This window comes from Dreissena polymorpha, unplaced genomic scaffold (assembly GCF_020536995.1).
Source record: "Dreissena polymorpha isolate Duluth1 unplaced genomic scaffold, UMN_Dpol_1.0 chrUn139, whole genome shotgun sequence".
Lineage (NCBI taxonomy): Eukaryota > Metazoa > Mollusca > Bivalvia > Myida > Dreissenidae > Dreissena > Dreissena polymorpha.
Window position 1 is genome coordinate 12,154 of NW_026273453.1, and position 20,808 is coordinate 32,961.

Genomic DNA, 20,808 nt, shown 5'->3' on the forward strand with positions numbered 1-20,808 from the left:
GCGCTACATCGATTACAATCATTTACCAACGTGTATGCGTACACATAAGCCGTGTCTATGGATTCAAACAAGAATTCTTGCATTTTATGCACTATCGTGCGATATAGTTATGCTTTTTATCTTAAGTCCCTTTACATGAACAACATTCCGGATTTAAACTTTTCCGTAATTTTGCGCCGGTAAGTTATGTTTCCCGCTTCATAATTTTATTTTATTAAGAATCGGTATGTATTACTAAACTGAAAGAACAATAACGTACGTCTACATTAGAAACTGAAATAAGAGAATAATACTCAATTTGTAGACATTAACAACTATTACCTTTATTTTTTTATATCTCTAAAAAGCGTGTAAAACATTAAAGCGTGTAAAACATTTGTGTCGAAATCATGAAAGCACTTAGTAAAGGTATGAAATAAATAAGTGCGTATGTATCGCGTGCAGGGTCTCCAAGATGACATCCGTTTTCCCATCACAGATCGACTTCCGTCACAAACTTCAACGAAGTACTCACATTGCAATTCACTTCCGGAGGGGAACATCTGGTTCCAGAAGACGTTGTTACCTAGCAGCCTCACAGAAGCGTGGCCAGCTTGACGACTGCAGACTAGTACCAGTACAATCGCCGACGATGTCGCCCGGGTAGTACCCTTGTATATGCACCCTGATCCTAGTTGCTGTTGTTTCTACTGCGGCTGCGATTCTGAGCGCTGTTGTTGCTGCCTGTGCGACCAATGATCTGCCATAGTTTGTCGCCATTCTGTTTCAGTTCAAATCGAGCTCTGTCATGGTCACTTGTGCTGCACAGACGGCTGTCCTAGCGATCAATGCGAAGCATGGTGCATGAATGCATTCTGCTAGTGGGATACGGAATGTTTTTCCTGCTGCACGGGGTGTGACTGCGGCGCATGCAAGCTGTTCAGCGTGTGTTCGGATTGTGAGTGCTGCAGTGGCACGTGTGAGCAGTATCTTTCTATGCTAGGATTGAAGTTGGTTATGCTTCCGCGGTAAAAGAATATTTGAATAGTCAGTAACAACCATTATTTATAGTGTTTTCTAATTGTTATCGCAAGTGTGAAAATCACACTATTAACAGTTTTGCGTTGTTAACTTATTATTTCAAACGACACTTCTGAATTTACATAGATTACAAGCTCACATACTTGCAATGGATATGGTGTCCGTCTAGCGAACGGGAATTCGAGGGTTCGATCCCTAATGTGGGAGTGTTCTCTAAATCTCCTGCAAAGAAACCAAGTACTGGGTCTAGGCATAGGAACGGACTCGAGAGCGTTTGAAAATGCAAATATTCCCGAGTCTTTTGATGCGATCGAGCTAAAATAAATAGGTTTAAATTAAGCTCACATACCCGTCTGTTGTATGAGTGAATTAAACGAGTTTACAGCTTCTTGCAATGTCGTACATTATAAACCACCAACCGCTTTGCAACATAAATTTACTCATCATAGTAATCAAATCCTCGCCGTCATAACAAACCTCGCGATGGTGGTCCATATTTAACTGTGCTTCTTTTAATTAGAGTGTTTATTTTTTATTCATAGCATAGTTTACAGAAAACGATGTACACACAAATATCTACCGTATAAAAACTCTACATATATGACGTAACTATTGGGACTGGAAAGGTTTTTCTCAGTGTGACGACAGGGGTTACTGTTTGTCCATATGCGAGGTAACCGCTGCGAGGTGTTTTAAGATATCCTGTGTCAAGATATGAGTTGCGCTCTTGGAAAACGGGGCATAATGCTAGTGTATAAAGTTTCGTCCCAGATTTGCCTGTGCAGCCCGTACAGGCTATTCAATGACGACATTTTCAACCTTGACCGGATTTTTGCTCAGAGACTTATTTTAATTTCGACTCAAATAAGCCTGCTCTGACTGCACAGACTAATCTGTTACGACACATCACGCACATACATTAAGCCCCGTTTTCCCAGAACGCGGCTAATATCTTTTATCAGGGACCTATACAAACATGTTTGTATAGGCCCTTGGTGTTGTTTTTCATTCACGTGTATTGGAAAAAAAGAAAAATAATTTCTCATAAAGAAGGCATGATGAAGTTGCAATTGTGCACCAGCAGTAGTGTTAGTTTGGCGATCACTAGCATTAGTCATTCATAATTTGACACTCGCACTGCATAGACGATGTGGACATTTGTCCTGTTCTATATTTATTTATAACTAAGTAGAAAAATAAGTCATGTAACAACAAATTATCGAAGAGTTGGACGAGGATTAAATGTTGAATATTAACATTGTAATAAAAAAGGATGTGTACATACTAGTCTGTTGCATGCTGTTAATATGCTATTCAGACGGCTGTTAACATGCTATACTAAATACAGGCAATATATTTTAAGCAGTCTTTTTTCATTTATTCTCTTGCTATCTGTCACATTCACGTTTTCAATAACTAATTGAATGAAGGCGTATTTAAGGAAACCGATTTATATGACATGTGGTTTTGCTAAACAGCAGTGGTTGGTGCACGCGCTTCTCACCTATGCGACCCGGGTAACATCCTGAGTTTGGTTTGTGGTCATCATGCCGGACAGGTGGAGTTTCCTCCGGGGATTCCCTCCCACCACAACACAAGACCACACCAAACTGAATATCGATAAGTAAAAACTAAATTGCTGGATATTGCAGCTATTATCCAATATTTCGTGAATCTAGTTAGCAAATTACCGGTAGGTATGAGCTCTGGGTCACACCCCGGGTCCTCACATAATGCATCCTGAGCCCAGGAGGACCGCATATACTCATAAAATACACACACTAATAATGTGGTTTAGCTGTTATTCGGCCTATCTGTTAAGATGGTTGTTAGTGGTATTGCGATGAATGCATGTATATAAGAAGGCGTAAAATCAATCGGTCAGACCTTCAACTTGTTTTCAAGAGGGTATACTTGAAGTTTATAATATCAGTATTGTAGAACGTGAATAAAGGTGATGAATTCTATTAAAAACATTCATTCGGTTCTTACTAAATTACAAGCGTGTTTCTATGATTTTTTATCGAATCATAAGTTATAAAAACCACATCATTCAGGCAGGCACGCAAACACATATAATGTGTTTTAATAGACACAAACGCACTCATGCACACACGCATGCACAATAAAGTTTAACATACACGTTTGTCCGCATCCATTTATTTCAGTGTAATCATCAACTATTCGGAATGTTATGGACCCGACGCTGATGTTTCGGTAAATTCATTTTTTATTTGCGATCCCAGCTGGCATAATAATTCTAACAGTATTTTGAAAAATGAACTTATCGGAAAAATATCCAGTAAACGAGAACAAATATCGACAAAACACAATATATTTCAAACAGTTTAAAGCACAAGTCTTAATAACTGTTCTATAAACGAGTATAGAATTAAATTTCCTTCCAAACCCATTTGATTTTTATTATTGAAATTCATAGAGCGTATCTAAACACACAGCATCCCTTTTTTACAGATAAATCTCACCTTTTTGTAAGAAATCATCGTTTTATTTAATTTCTCTTGGAAGACACCTAAATAGTTAAACGCCCTCTGTACGTAGAAAACATCCGCTCATCATCAGACCAAGTATCATATGACACAGGACCATCACGTTGGTGACCGTTAATGAAATGAGTCGTGTTCTGAGAAAACTGGGCATAATGCATGTGCGTAAAGTATCGTCCAAGGCAGTCCGCACAGGCTAATCAGGGACGACACCTTCCGTCTAAATTGGATTTTTGCTAAGAAGATACTTTATTTAATTAAAAAATGTCATTAAAGCGAAAAGTGTCGTCCCTGATTTCTCAGAACACGACTCAAATAAATCATTTGCTTAAATCCTATGTACAAAATTAATACAACTACTTGTACATGTACCACATATTATTCATAAAACGGCCATAATAATTTGAAAACAACGATGATTAAAGCAAAGTGGTCCTTAAATGGGGTTGGGTTGGTAAAATTTGGTTGCCCATACAACGTGGATACGACACACCATGTCGCCTTACTTTTATGTACGCACATACTAACATGGAATGCGAGCGCTATTTATCTATTGTTTATTTTTTGAAACGCAAAACAACAAATCCCGAATAGAATCAAGCACATTAAACGGACACGTTTAGGAAATTTAATAATTTTATTTACTCATTATTGCATCATGAGCAAAACAATTACACCCTTATCAAACTAGTTGTAGCCAAGCACAAATCATCAACAAAAAACATTAAGGTATAACACTTGTTATTGAATATACTTTTCCTATAAGTGAACGATGCCAAAATGTATTATTGAAGTCGAACTGACTGAAAATGCCAGTCTTATCAAGTCTGACTATTTCTCGAATTAAAGCTGCTCATCCCGCTCATAACTAAGAATCCTTGCTTTTGTCAGGTATGTATATTAACATAAATATACCCGATTTTGTTTAAAAATCTCTCACTCAGAATATTATGTATTTTCAGGTATGTATACCTGGGATTTTCTCCATGAATGCCATAACTGCTTACTCTGCCAAAAACACACCCCGAATGGCGTATCAATAGATTTGTCTCACATATAACCAGCAAAACGAGAAACCCGTGCATTTTTCGCGCTTAACGGACGCTCTCTTCAAAATACCATGTACAATACCGATACGATACCGTAGTTATCAAACCGATGATAATTGTATTCATTGTTTGAAATTTTTGTTAAGGTCGGTAACTTTACGATTTTTCACTTAAGTGGTCTTTATAAATGTGTGATTTCCTATCCGTCCGTCCGTCAGTCTTGCTGTCCATGATTGACTAAGATGTTATTCTTTCGTCTACCACCTACATTTTGTAAACCTCAGCACTCTAATTTAAACTGAATGAAAACAAACAGTACACATACAATGCATTAAAATAATTAAATGTTCAGAAATCGAATATTTACAAATTCGATACGACCGATAAAAGCAATAAAAAGCTTATTATTTCACACACCTATTTGAGGTTTAACAAATGTTTAAATTACATTTTTTGTGTATCTTCTTAAATATACTTCCCTTTATGTTCTGACGATTAAAAAATATAGGTCAGCGAACTATTTTTGGAATTTGGAATTTTTTAAGCTTTCCTGATAACAAATATTCAAAACAAAAAAATCAATAGGGGTCATCTGCGAGTCATGATCAATGTACCTATGAAGTTTCATGATCCTAGCCATAAGCTTTCTTGAGTTATCATCGGGAAACCATTTTACTATTTCAGGTCACTGTGACCTTGACCTTTGACCTAGTGACCTGAAAATCAATAGGGGTCATCTGCCAGTCATGATCAATGTACCTATCAAGTTTCATGATCCTAGGCATAAGCGTTCTTGAGTTATCATCCGGAAACCATTTGACTATTTCGGGTCACCGTGACCTTGACCTTTGATCTAGTGACCTCAAAATCAATAGGGGTCATCTGCGAGTCATGATCAATGTACCTATCAAGTTTCATGATCCTAGGCATAAGCGTTCTTGAGTTATCATCCGGAAACCATTTTACTATTTCGGGACACCATGACCTTGACCTTTGACCTAGTGACCTGAAAATCAATAGGGGTCATCTGCTAGTCATGATCAATCTACCAATCAAGTTTCATGATCCTAGGCATAAGCGTTCTTGAATTATCATCCGGAAACCATTTTACTATTTCGGGTCACAGTGACCTTGACCTTTGATCTAGTGACCTCAAAATCAATAGGGGTCATCTGCGAGTCATGATCAATGTACCTATGAAGTTTCATGATCCTAGGCCTAAGCGTTCTTGAGTAACTATCCGGAAACCACCTGGTGGACGGACCGACCGACCGACTGACAGACCGACCGACATGTGCAAAGCAATATACCCCCTCTTCTTCGAAAGGGGGGGGGGTAATAATTAACCTTCGAAATTAAGCAATAACTAGATCTACATCTACGATCCTAACATGCCTTCGAATCCAAAATAGAGTGTCCTAAATTATGTGTTCGGGTTAACGTACGACATCCAATTGTTTTCATTGTTTTTAATTTTCATATAATAATTTTAGCGGAAATGATGATGATATACATTTTACATTATACAACATATTTTGATAATAATCCCATTAATATATATATATATATATATATATATATATATATATATATATATATATATATATATATATATATATATATATATATATATATATATATATATATATTTATATATGACCTAATCCCAAACAAGATAAAGCAATAATATGTTGAAATTAAAAAATATAAGTTTATTTTCGAGATAAGAAATAATTAGGTTTACATTGTTCACTGAGAATAGTAACAACACTTATGATATGAATAATATATTTATTGTCTCATTCAGCCATTCGTACAAACATGGTATTGGACATGCAATTCATATAAACACTGTTTAAATTTAGTAGGAAATAAACTAATGAATCAAACTAGTGAATCTTTTGTCTTTATTTTGCTTCAACTGCGTAATGTAACATTGAAACAAATGACTATATGTTTGCGATATAGCCAATACAGTCTACTAAATTGACTTCCTAATATATGCTACATTAACAGGTACGGCAAATCTATTAAATACATAAACAGAGCTTGTTCGGAGTATTAGTTTTGCAAGAAATGTATTTTAAGCTAAAAGTTTACTAACTACGAATTTTAGTAAACTATTTTACATGGTAAATAAGATAAATCATCTTAAATTATTTCTTCTTACATGATAAGAGTAATTTTCTAGTAAAAGACAGCTGTTGATCGATATGCTTAACATTTTATCAGAAGACTTATTAATGTAATGGTTAGTATGTACATTTCAATTGATGGATTCCTATAATTACGTTATGTGTATGTTATAAATATAAATACACTTCTAGTTGCCGACTCTAGGTACACTATTTCTTATAGCATAAAATGTCTGTATTTAAGCACGCTCGTATATATATTGGCACTTTTACATAGATGCTTCCTTCAAAATCATTTGAATTCATATAATTATGTACATGTCAAAAGAAAAACGCAGAGTGAGAGCAACAGCAATATAAATTAGTAAGATGTATAAAGGACACGGATACCCAAAATTGAACTGATGTCTTAAACTTTTTGTAATTACTGATTTTATGGTTTATAATTTGTTAGAAAAGTTATACTTGTTGAATTAAATTTTAAGGATATGTTTTCATGAACCTTTGCAGTATTGACCTTTCGCCTTAAAATAAAAAAGCAAACTTGATTTTGTGCATCATATTGTGTGTGTTTTTAAGTGCTTAATCATAGCATTCGCGAACATTAAAAATAGACGGACACATTTCGCGACAGAGGGCTAAACCAACATCGGACTGTAAGGTGATTTCTGTATACAAACGCCACCGAATGGGAATTGGTGTACACTAATAATCATAATGAATACACGTATAATTAGTATGAATGACATTAATAACATTGGCTTAATGTTATATAAACAAACAATAAAGGGGTTCATCGACGTTAGATAAGAGACAAGCTCCGATGCAAACAAACGTGAAAAGCAATATAAATTCTCAGTGCAACTTAATTTTGAATGTTTTTCATTTGCTCTAATGTGAAATATTTAAAACGCCTTGAACCGTATGAATATGTTTTCAAGGTCCATGCAATGTTATTTCATGGTAGCTAAGAAACATTTTCAGTGCGACGTTTGTGAATGAACTTCGTCTTAACTTTCATGTATTGTCTAAAACTGGACACATAATTTAATACAAACAAAAAGGTACTATTTTGATATGTCAGTACTGTGCGCTTCTTACTATTTGATAGAACGCGGCATCGATTAACCCATTTAACATGCTATAACTGTCAATGTTTAACAATTTCATATTTACACAATAAAACAGATACTTAAAATGAAACTAACATTTATTACTAGTACTAGCATATGTTATAATTTTACTTATTTTGCGCACATAACACGGTCATTTTTTAAGTCCCTTTATGTGATACAAAAACGAATAAATTCTTGATGTGGACAACTACCTTACATCTATATATATATGTGTTGATTTTAGAAGTATGCACTACGTTTCTTCAATACAACATACATTCTTTTAGGGCTTTTTTGTTAAAGTTTGTTTCAGTGTATTGGCAAAAACATCAAAGTATTCTTAGAGCAGAATTTTCACCTTCGTTTTCTCAGGAAGCAAAACGTAATATTGGTATTAAACCAAAAACAAGAAGGTCATGATGGCCCTAAGGCGCTCACTTAAGTTCGAGGGAAACTAATCGTCGAAACATTTTCCAGGATTAAGCCATGAATGTGCCATCTAGCGAGACAACAAGGTTAAGAGTTTACCTGGTGACCTACGTTTTTGAATTAATTTGAACAAAATTTGAATCACGCCTTTATATTGTACCCATACACAATCTGACCAAGCTTAATCAAGAATGAGTCATACTTATAGCCTGTTAAAGGACAACGTTGACCTAGTTATATTGTTATTGGATGGACGTTACCCAGATTAAAATTCAGCCCTGATATTGTTAAGATAACTATTTTGACCAATTGTCAACGGGATTGAGATATAAATGTGGTCTTAACAGTGATACAAATGCTTTTCTAGCATCTGGCAACGTGACCTAGCTTTTGGACGCACATGCCCAAGTTTCGAACTCGGTCTATACATTATCAAAATTATGAAAATATACATTCTGACCACGTTTCATCAAACTTGAGTCATAAATGTGGCCTCTAAAGTAATAAGAACGTTCTGTCTAAGATAAGACCTGGTAACCTAGTTTTTGGACGCACGTTTTCCAGATTATATCTCGGACTATAATCATATTTTAGATAAACATTCTGATCAAATTTCATTAAGAGTGAGCTGTAAATGTGACCTGTACAGTGATTACAAGGTTTTTCTAAGATTTTACCTGGTGTCCTAGCTTTTTGATACCCATGATCTAACCTCGTTTCATTACGATAGGATAAAAAAATTCCCTCTTGTATGATAACAAGCTAAAAGTTGACGACACATGACCAACGATGACGGTCGCCTGATATAGGGTGATCACAATAGTTCACCATATTGCAACATAAAGGGACTAAACATCATAAAAATGCGATGGTTTAACAAATTTGGTAGTAAAACTATTAAAACAATTAATTATTTCAATTCTGAAATTATTTAAATTCATAACATGAATTAAAATAAAATCATAAACTTTAAACAATATGCATTTAAAATTACAGCAATGACAATGTCAGCAGCAATACATAGGAAATTACGACAAAAAAAAAACAAACAAAAGAAAATCAGCAACTTGAATATACATTATATAGATAATACTACATATACTACCTATGAAGAGTGATAAGACGTCTTTAAGGAATCCATTCAATAAAAAAAGAAATGCTTAATGGTAATTATATAAATATTAACAAGCGTAGAAAAGTATCGACGTTTACTTTGGAATTTGAAAATTATGGTTGAATTGTAAAATGCAAAGTTGTTAAAAGCAATCGTGGGAGAAAATTAAAATGTATTATTGTAATTCATGTTATTTCGCAAGGCATGTTTTTATTAAATCTTTTTCCTTTACTTGTTAAAATAGAAATGATAATGTTTGCACGCGCTGTTGTAGTTAAACATGGCATTTATAAGATTTATCCTTAAGTTGACCATAATTAAACAGGTCAAGTCCATTAAAGAAAATACAAATATTAATTTTCCCTTTACTAGTAAACGCTATCCAAAACCGTGATATAAAAGTTTCTATTTTATTCCTATGCTTGACTGCTTGTTAAGAAATTAACAACTCAAGACAGACAATAATTTCTGAAGTAGCACACTCATAAAAGTATTCATAATAACCGCATAATCAATGTTAAGAGGAACAAAATACCAATTGACACGAACATAGTGTCTACATCCAAAACATACATGAAGGCTTATTCATAATGCAACAGTATTTTCATTTATAATGTACGTGTGCATCTAGACATGTATTAATACAATATGGCATGATGCATACGAATAACGTAACTTTTATTTATCTTGATTAAAATTTCCACAAATGAAAGTTAACAATCAAATATAATTTACTCACATCATTAAAATCCATATTAATCATTACTTTTTCGCTACATATCATCTTCAGCTCACTTCAAGGCATCTCAATTATTGAAACAAACAAATACACGTCTAGTAAATTGTAAAATTAGTGATAATTGTATAATTAATGTTTAGTAAAAACACAAATTAATGCATACCAATCCTTATTTAAACGCATGTATGACCAACATATATTTAATGCAGACATTAAGATATCTATGAATATTATGCATGGATAATATTACAATGTTATCGTATTGAATAAGCAATTTAAAACATAATACGTTTAATAGCTACATTAAGCGAAACATATTTATTTCATTTTAACATGTTTTTCTCTTTGTTCTTTACTAAAAACATAGAGACCTTAAACAATTACTCAATATATTGTATAACAATGTACAATGGATACCACTGTAAAATTGTCTGATATATGGCGAACAATTCGCTTGAAAAAGCAATAAATACACCAAATACACTGTATAACAATATCAAATACATTTATCTTGTAGAAATTCATACACCTAGCAAATAAACTACTAGCTTTTCATTGAATTAGGACATACGTTTCATTCAAAAAGGTCGAAAGTTCTGATTTTGTCACATGTGAACAACAATTAAAACTAATAATTATATTAGAAAATTCCTTTGCAATTCAGTTTTTTGTTTCCATTTACAATAACACGATTTTTCTTTTTATTTTGCATAATGTTAAACATGTGTTTAAAATTCGTTTTCATTGACTAGATCTTAAATGCAGTATAAAATATATATCCAGCAAATCACGTTGAACGTTACATTACCTGACAAGTTGCATATACATTTAGAAAGATTGTAGATAATAAACACAAGTTTACTATTTAAAGTGTTCTTATACACAATAAAGTCATGAAAATTGTTTAGTTTGATTAATTAATTGTCCAAGGGTTATCAAAAAGGTTAAATTAACTTAACGCCTCTATAATTATTTAATCATGGAACAATATGTACCAAAGAGGAGTTTATCATCGAATGTTTGTTCAAAATAAAACTATAAACACGTTTGCTGCTGTCAATTAAGTTATTTTCAGGAAAACAAAAGTTTGGGCTGTTAGTATACAGTATTTTTGCATAGTTATTAATATTGGAAGTGATGTTTTGCTATTGTTCAAACCAAAGTGTTTGCACGGATGGTTACAGTTGTATCAGTTGTATATTTTTTTATAGAATACACAGAGTATTTTCATTATAGGCCCATGTGACTAAACACTTATAGGTAAAGTACCTTTCTAAAGCTATTGAAACAAAAATATAACGCTATTTTTTCAGGCAACACTAAAATAACATAACATTCAAAAATGTTGATAACAAAACACGTTGTTTTGATTGTTTTTAAATTATTGTTAATTTACACACATATTAATATTTAATAAAAGGAAATGTAAAAACAATAAATATCCATACACAACATGAGAAAATTGTCGGATTGATAAACATATTATGTAACACATTTATCATGAGATACCAACATGATGCCTATAGTTGTTATGATTCTTAATCAATCCCGTTCTCGGCTTACTTGCCAAACTTTTGGACCTGTCTTTACAACTTAAATCGGGGAGGCACTACCTATGTAAGATAATACAACTATATTGGTTAAAGACTTTTACTTCCCCTGAATGTTCTTACATAAACATTTATTTTACCTACTAACAACCGACATACTTCATGCCGTTCATTATACAGTATGATATTGATTGCTATACATCAGTTCAAGGTTACGGAAAAGTTTGAATTAATATAAAGTGCTTTGCATAAATGAATTTTTTAAGTGCTTAACATTTTCACACTTATCCAAGCAAAATATATATTATAGTTATATATTTAAGTTATATAACTGAATACTCTACTTCAAGTTCATAAGAACTTTTAATATAATATACTTCAATCGTAGTATTTTATTTAAATATGTATTACTTTCACTAGTAAGTCACATTTTATCGAACGCCCTAATATGTGAGCCTTTAAAATCGAGGTTTATTGAAGGCAAACAGCTCCGAAATTGAAAACTACGTGCGTCTCTTAGAAGCTATAGATTTAAAGCATATCAATAATTCCAAAACCAAACTAGAGCTTTGTAACAGACGTGACGAATACCCCCACATGCCGCATTGACACAGAATATTTTGCATGTTGTCTTCACAAAAAACAGCGGACACCATGCTCAATGTTTAAAACGCACTAAGTGATCCCGTGACCTGGTTTTTGACCCTGCATAGCCCATGTTCGAACTTGACCTGCACATCATCTAGATACAACTTCTGACCAAGTGTGGTGAAGATCGGATGAAAACTACTTGAATTAGAGAGCAGACACCATGCTGAATGTGTAAAACGTACTAAGGGACCCAGTGACCTAGTTTTTGACCCGGCATGACCCATATTCGAACTTGACCTATACATCATCTAGATACAACTTCTGACTAAGTTTGGTGAAGATCGGATGAAAACTACTTGAATTAGAGAGCGGACACCATGCTCAATGTTTAAAACGCACTAAGTGACACCCTGACCTAGTTTTTGACCTGCCATGACCCATGTTAAAGCTTGACCTAGACATCATCTATATACAACTTATGACCAAGTTTGGTGAAGATCGGATGAAAACTACTTGAATTAGAGAGCGGGCACCATGCTCAATGTTTAAAACGCACTAAGTGACCCCCTGACCTAGTTTTTGACCTGCCATGACCCATGTTAAAGCTTGACCTAGACATCATCTATATACAACTTATGACCAAGTTTGGTGAAGATCGGATGAAAACTACTTGAATTAGAGAGCGGGCACCATGCTCAATGTTTAAAACGCACTAAGTGACCCCGTGACCTAGTTTTTGACCTGCCATGACCCATGTTCGAACTTGGCCTAGACATCATCTAGATACAACTTCTGACCAAATTTGGTGAAGATCGGATGAAAACTACTTGTATTAGAGAGCGGACACGGACCGACAGACAGACCGACCGACAGACATGCTCACTCCTATATACCCCCCTAAACTTCGTTTAGTGGGGGTATAATTATTTAAAGCAAAACAACTGTCCACACATACAGATGTAGAACATCGTTTAAACATACTCAATTTACTCAAACTCTTTACTTATTCAACAAAACATAAATCAAAATTAATTTAAATGTCGCTCATAATGCATGTTTTACCAGTATTTCCCATATACTAATAGATATGAAAAATGGTATTTCAAACGCGCCAGTTTTGACAATAGAAGTACAATTTATAGGTATTGTGGACATTAAACAAGCACATACAATGCAATTACTCCACTTAGCTAAACAATTCATTATATCGGGATTTAAACATCATTTGAGTTTCTTGCTTACTGCAAGATATTGGAAACAACAACAAAATTGTTTATTTCTAAAGCATGTAGAAATAATACAAATACAAATTATTTTTTAACTACTGTAATTTACAAAAAAATCACATGTACACGTTAATTACAAAAAACAATGTTTAAATATGTTGCAGAAAAGCAAATGATATCAATAAACACTTTATGATAAACACCAGTTTATATAGTAGTAGTAAATGTCATGGGTTATATTATTTAAAAAAACAACAACAATAACACCAAACTCCAGCGCAAAAGTCCCTAATCACAATGTACAACTTCAACAATATCCTTTTCACGAAAACAACAACACATTTTAGTAGCGTCTGTTCCACCTACGTATAGTTACACTCTAAAATATTATAAATTTGATAATAAATGCACACTGACTACGACGTACACATAAACACGCATGCACGCACGAATAAACAAACACGATTTATGACTTAATGAACATGGTTAATTCATTAAAATACACAACATCTGCAAAAATGTGCAAACAGCTTTGCACCTTCACTTCAATATATCTGCAGTATGGGGCTATATAAATATAATTAAAAGCTATAACAAACACACGAGAGAAAACTTCTGGGATATCAATTTTTTATAAGAAATGAGTTTCCCAGCAAAATAAGTGCCTACGGCTTTAGAGCTCCTTTTTATTAATATATACCTTCACTCAAGGACTTAAGTTGAGATTTAATTAACCACTTGATACCAATACCACAGTCAATCCATGGACACAAGACGTATCGTGTGTGTCAATAATATATAAATTGTGATAAAACAGACCGTCAGCTGAACACTGAGTGTATTTCACAAAGTCAACATGAATACACAAATAGGAAATTCCTAACGCTGATGTTTCTTGGGAATTTTTAATCATCCTCTTCACAATTGGAAACAGAGATATCGAGAACAATATGATGTTTACAATCTGGCTGTGGAAAAATCATCACGTTAGTGGTTGAGAAGAGCAGCCTGCATGGCTTTTTGAAGATTTTGCAGTGTTGCAGTTTTTCCTTCCTTGTCCTTCCACATCACCATGTATCTAAACACAAACGTATTACGATTATTTTTACATTCCTTCTCATTATATAGTTGTTCCATTTCCGCATCGGTCAATCCCAGTTCGATGCCCAACATCCAGTATTCTTTACCGACCACCTTGGAAGCCTTAGACAGATCACTTTCCTCGACTGGCCTATTCGAATCATCATCATTTTGATTTCGATCTAATGCTTCCTTGTACCAGTCCTTCATCGCCTCTTCCCTACTCACCGCATGCTGTTTCGGACATGCCGTACAAGACAATTCACGATCATACACGAAAGCCTTTACCCTGAACATTCCTGCATTGTACAAAGGCTCTTTCATGTATGGGCATGGAATGCTCTCATCAAATTTTCTGGCAGTCCAGGGATTCTCCAATGATTGAGCAACAAAGTTTTCCAAAGTGAGTCTGAGTGTGCGTCTTACACCATGACACAACTTGAAATCAAGTTCAAATAAGGGCTCCTTCTTACAAGATGATATGCGTGCGTAAATAATGTGATCTTTGTACCAGATTGTCAAACGGTATGTTGCACGAATTTCAAACACTGCAAGCCCATTGTACAGCAGGTTTTTTCCGTTTTGTTGGCCGATAGGCCAAGTGCGAATACACACAGCAACAAGTCGGTGGAAAAAAGATGGTGGCATGAAATTATCAATGAACACGAAGCATAAAACTGGCGTTTTCTTGCAATCTTCCGGCGAAGTAAATTGGACTATGGGAGGTGGTGGCTTCTTCAGACGACACGGAACAATATGGAAATCTAAAAAATTGATATTCAATTCTTCAGCAGCATCAAGAGTTTCTTGTTCGGGTTCTTGGAGAGCATCGGTTTCTTTGAATTCTTCAGGTTTTAAGGGTTTCGCCATAACATCTAGTTGCTCCATGTACATCATGATATGCTGTCTATTTTCTTCAATATTCGGTGGAGCATTGTCCATAATTTCACTGAAAATCTCTGGTTTAAGAATAGCGTTTTTCTTATATTCCCTCCATTGTACGCTCAAGTTAGGATCTTTATTTTTTATATGCGAGATAAAACACTTGAATACCTCAATGATCCATTGCGGGGCAAGAACAACCAAATGTTTCAGTTGATCTGTGTTGAAATACAAAATATTGCCATGCCTATGTTGAATTTCCAAGAACAAATCGAGTTCCTTTTCAATAACTGGGTGAACATTTGATTTATTTTCGGCATTAACTTCATTTTTCTCTAGTAGTTGTTTTCCGCTGTCTCTCAATTTGTCAAGAGACTGCTCCATCTGGATCCATCGTACAGGATAGTTTTCATTCCAAAACTCCTGCTTCTCTGCCAGCCGTCGAATTTCTTTCCGTATCTGTTTAAAAACAGGATCCTCAGAAGTTAAATTATTCACCAAGTATTTTTTCCTATGAATATGCTTCAAAATCTTTGTACGTGCAAATGCTTGCAGTGCTTTATCAAAAAACTTATCTTTTTTGGTCTCTTTCTCCTCGTCAGAACCCTCCATTTTATCTTTATGAGTACCAACTAAAATTACAGTTGGAGTAATTCTTCCGGTCATAGACTTATAACCGCTGTACATGTGGATTGCATTCAGCCAAAACTTAAATACATCCAAATATGTACATTCTTCACTCAAACCACACCATATTCCACTTGTTTCATCTTCTTTTATACACTCATTCAACTTTTTAGTCATGTCCATTAGAACAAGATATATAGACCTCTTATTTAGGAAGAACTGATGGGTAGAATAGTACAGTGTCTGACCTGCAAAATCCCAAACAGATACAGTGGTGCCTGTCGCTGCAACAGGATCAGGTATATTGACGGTAACATCCTCACTAACTTCAGGTACCTTCTTAGCAAGTTCAATTATATCTCTTATTCCCTCATCGTCTTTACGTTCTTCGACGTGTTTCCTTATTTCTTCCAAACGATCTGTTGGTTCCTCAGTAACCGAATCGTCGACTTCAGAGTCAGCGGTGGTTACGTCTAAGGTAGACGATATATCTGAAGAAAAATCATCGACTGTTGGCGTATGAATGGCTTCCTTAAAAGCGGCTTGATATCTTATCTTATATTTGGCTTCTTTTTGGTCTTTATCCAAACACCAGTCACCATTTTCCATCAGCTGACATCTTCGCAGTTCAATAACTTCAGTGCTAACAGGTTTTAAATTGTCGTCCCTTAAGTCTTTTATCAGATTTTTAACAAGGGACGTTTTCCCCACTCCAAACATGCCAACGACCATAAGGCGGATATTCTTAACTTTTTCGGCGCCATCTTTAAGAGCTTTAGCAAAAATTTCAGCAGACTGGGCATCCAGCTGTTTAAGATCACTCGGAAACTGATCTATCATCTCGTCTACCGTCGAAGCAATATTCACATTGTAAACACTTTTCATAACATATCTAGTGACATTTGTATGATTCCACATCAAGAGCAGTATGTTAATGATATCTTTAGACTTACTGACCGAAAACGGGGCCGTGAACCCAAGAGTATTAACAAACTCTCTCGTTTGGCCTGTCAATACCAGGTAATCCCTTTCTTCTTTAACTGATTCATTTGCAATTGTCTCAACAATTGATCTTAGCTTTTTTGTCTGATCATCATCATTTGATATCTCCTTTGCCACTGACTGTAACACGCGAGCACTTTCAAGCGCTTCTGGATCAATACCCTCAGTTGAAATTTCTTCTTGGTCGCCCATTATTTTAAAAATAATGTAGCATATCCTGAAATATTTAAATAACGTGTATAGAACAACTTGTTGATGTTAACAACAGATATAATGAAAACGTAAGCTTTGTGGTTCAATAGACCTTTTTCAACTAAACTGTCTCGTGCATTCTGTATAAACAATATTTCCAGAGCTATGGTAAATCTCATTACACGTGCATGATTTTAACAACGTATGTAGGGAACCACAGTTTGATTATATTTTTAAGAGCACATACGCGCAGTTTATAGTGTTCTCTACTGTCATTTTATCGAACACATCTGCAAAGTCTTGAGGTTTTAACTCTTACACGCATATCTCTTATGCTGATGTGTTCTACAATATATTTTTGCCAGATTTAAATTAATGTTAAATTATTTTTAAATATGTACTTGTCTTTGGTAAGCCAGACCAAATATACTAGTATCATTACTGGTGCAATCAGAAACCATTTATCTTGCCATAAATCGTTTCAGTGTTTTTCCAATACCCAACGTCCTATCCTGGTACCCATGCGCATAAACTGTTAAGTGAGTTTATAATGGTAAATGCAAAGCAAGCCAATTATCTACATTTAACAATCTCAATTTAAGTGTATGTAGTACGTAGATACGACCGTACATTATTGTTATTGCATGTTGTAATCTCCACTCGATCTCCATACATTTGCAATGGTGTAAACTCAATAATAACACAGATGTATATACACACTTTAATCAGATTGTTGGTAAGGGCGAGTTATGTGTAACGATATTAATAAAGCTAAATACTGATTTAAGACTTAACGTTGAATAAAACCTCGACATTAAGTTTTAAAATCCATTTCATTTGGATGGTGTTAAGACAGATAATGTGTGGCTGTTATTTTTGATTGCAGACAGTCTATTAAAAGAAAACACATTGTTAAAAGCAATGCAATGTTTAATCAGCGTGTAACAAGTCGTAATACAAAAACGGTTAAAGACACACACTTTGCCTCTGACCTTGACATGAAATACATGTTAATCAATGCATATAGATGCAATTTGAAAGTGTGCAAAATATTATTAAATCTATAGCCAAGTTAGCAAGTAATTTATTATTTTTCAAACGGTACCGCTTTTAAAACCGAAAGTATGATTTTTATACGTATACGTCCATTTCGACAAACGCGATTATTTTTAAGCTTTAAAACGCAAAAAAGACGGATTTCAATCTTGTAATCACCAGATATATTCTAATTGACATAGATAAAATTAAGTCTATAGCCTAGTTGGTAAGTAATTTATTATTTTTCAAACTGTACCGCTTTTCAAACCGAAAGTAGGATTTCTATACGTATACGTCCATTTCGACAAACGAGATTATTTTAAAGTTTAAAAGCGCAAAAAAGACGGATTTCTTCTTTGTAACCACCATATATATTCTAATTGGCATAGATGAAATATGTTTCTTATTTTTACTTAAATTTACTATGCCAAATAAGTTGTGTGCCTTTAAATGACAATGTAATATATACAATAAAAAAGGGATACAATTTACACCAATACAAGTGTAGATACCTGACTACATTTGTTTTATTCCAAGTTGCCAATCAATAATCACATACTATTTATTATATAAAATGCAGTTTTGCGATTAATAAAACCCATTATATTGACGATTTTGGTTTCGTTATTTTCCTGTGCAGTTTCGATTTCAAAAGAGAAAGTGAGTTGAATTAATGTTAAGGTTACACCGCACGAAACATCAACACAACAGAACCTTATTCAGAGTCGTCAATTAAAATAACTTTGCATACGTAAAATAAAGCAAATGTTTTACTATTTGAGTAGTACTGAAAACTTTGTAAAAAAATGTGGTCTTAAAAAGACACACAAGGATGTTACGGTCAGAATTAGTGATGATTCGTTACATACATGTCTCACTTGTTGATAAATGTTTATCGCGGGTATGAGAAAAGACCATGAGTAAATGGGCTCAATTAATATAATACGATTTCAACAAAAAGGGTTGATATATTGTTTCTTTAACAGTATTTTAATACAATGATACTGTTATCTCGTGAGTTCTCGCTCTCACTTCCTCCCAACCTCATGCCGAGACAGTTATTTTTCGCCGTTTTATACCCTTTATTACGTTTGTTTAATTTTTTTAAATGAAGCTCACTTTCCAGCCATATTAGTAAACATGTGATCAGCGTTTATTTCGTATGAAGATTCGCTTTATATCACGACTTTATTCCCCGCACATTTTCTTAGTGGAGCTTTAATTATGTCATCCCGCTAGAAAAAATTGAAGCGAGTAAAGCCGAGATAAAGAGCTAATTTCAACACGAAATAAACGCTAGTTACTGTCTTGCTGATATGGCTGGAATGTGAGCGGCATTTAAATAATTAATACAAGTAATAAAGGGTATAAAACGGCGAAAAATACCTGCCTCGGCATGAACATTGCCATCTTGACTATCACGTGATTTCCCCTCTGGCATAGTGACGTAATTTGTGGACGCATGTGACCCACATTCGAACTCGTTCTACTTATTGTTAAGATTAACATGCTTCATAAAAATTGAGTAATATATATATATATATATATATATATATATACCAATACATAGTGCCAGTTACGCGGTCTCTGTAGTTTTCAGACTGTACTTACGAGGTCAATATAAAAAACGGGGTCTATATACAACCCCGCAATCTAGGCTCCTTTAATTACTATGAGGGGGGTGTAGGGGAGGTAATGCAATCAAATCTCACAATAAGGTCTTAAATCGAAAACCACAATCAGGTCTGAAATTGAAATTGTATATACCTCGCAAATAAGTTCGCTATATATTTCCTTGTATAAGACGTTAAATAAATGACGTATTTATATACAATAATAATAGTAGGTACCCCTATATACCTTAATTCGTGTTTATATCGGATAAAAAAGGGTATGGAGATACATGTATTTAAAGTGGGAACCCCATAACCTATTTCTAAATCAGAGACCCCGTAACTGGCCATATGTGTGAATATATATATATATATATATATATATATATATATATATATATATATATATATATATATATATATATATATATATATATGGACTCTAGAGTGTTTACATCTGCAATTTAGATTCTACTAAACATTCAAATAAAGCAATGCAGAGTGTCACCCTTTTGTGTTCAGAATTATTTCGCGCGCTTTAGTGATAAGACGTGCAATTTGTGTACATAGATGGAATATAAGGTGTACGGTCTTTTCTCCCCCTTGGACATTTCTCCCCCTAGTCTTTTCACCTCCTAATACCCTAGTCTTTTCTCCTCCCAGCATATTTCATACTGGGGGATTAATCTGCTACTTTTAACACTTCGATTGATATATTTGATTAGTCACTGATTGAATTATCAATGTTATTTCAATCAGTGATCAATCAAGCTCATCAGAGAAAGGAAATTTATCATTGCTTCATTTTCATTATTTGACAATTAAATAGATTGAGTGTGTTTATGTCATTTCAACATTATAATGTTAAATTTATTTAAACAGTCTTTATTTGAAATTTA

General features: G+C 34.1%; 1 protein-coding gene across 1 annotated transcript; it reads right to left on the reverse strand.

Moving 5' to 3' along the window:
* Positions 1-6,353: 6,353 nt before the first annotated feature.
* Positions 6,354-18,953, reverse strand: LOC127864138 (uncharacterized). The gene is made up of 2 exons (XM_052403830.1): positions 18,809-18,953; positions 6,354-17,283 (listed from the first exon to the last, which is right to left on the reverse strand). The coding sequence occupies exon 2, from the start codon at positions 17,256-17,258 to the stop codon at positions 14,463-14,465; it is 2,796 nt and encodes a 931-aa protein (XP_052259790.1). The 5' UTR covers positions 17,259-17,283; positions 18,809-18,953; the 3' UTR covers positions 6,354-14,462.
* Positions 18,954-20,808: the final 1,855 nt, after the last annotated feature.

What these genes read in the sequence shown, in the direction of transcription:
- LOC127864138 (XM_052403830.1), bottom strand. Translation starts at nt 17,258, where the DNA reads ATGGGCGACCAAGAAGAAATTTCAACTGAGGGTATTGATCCAGAAGCG.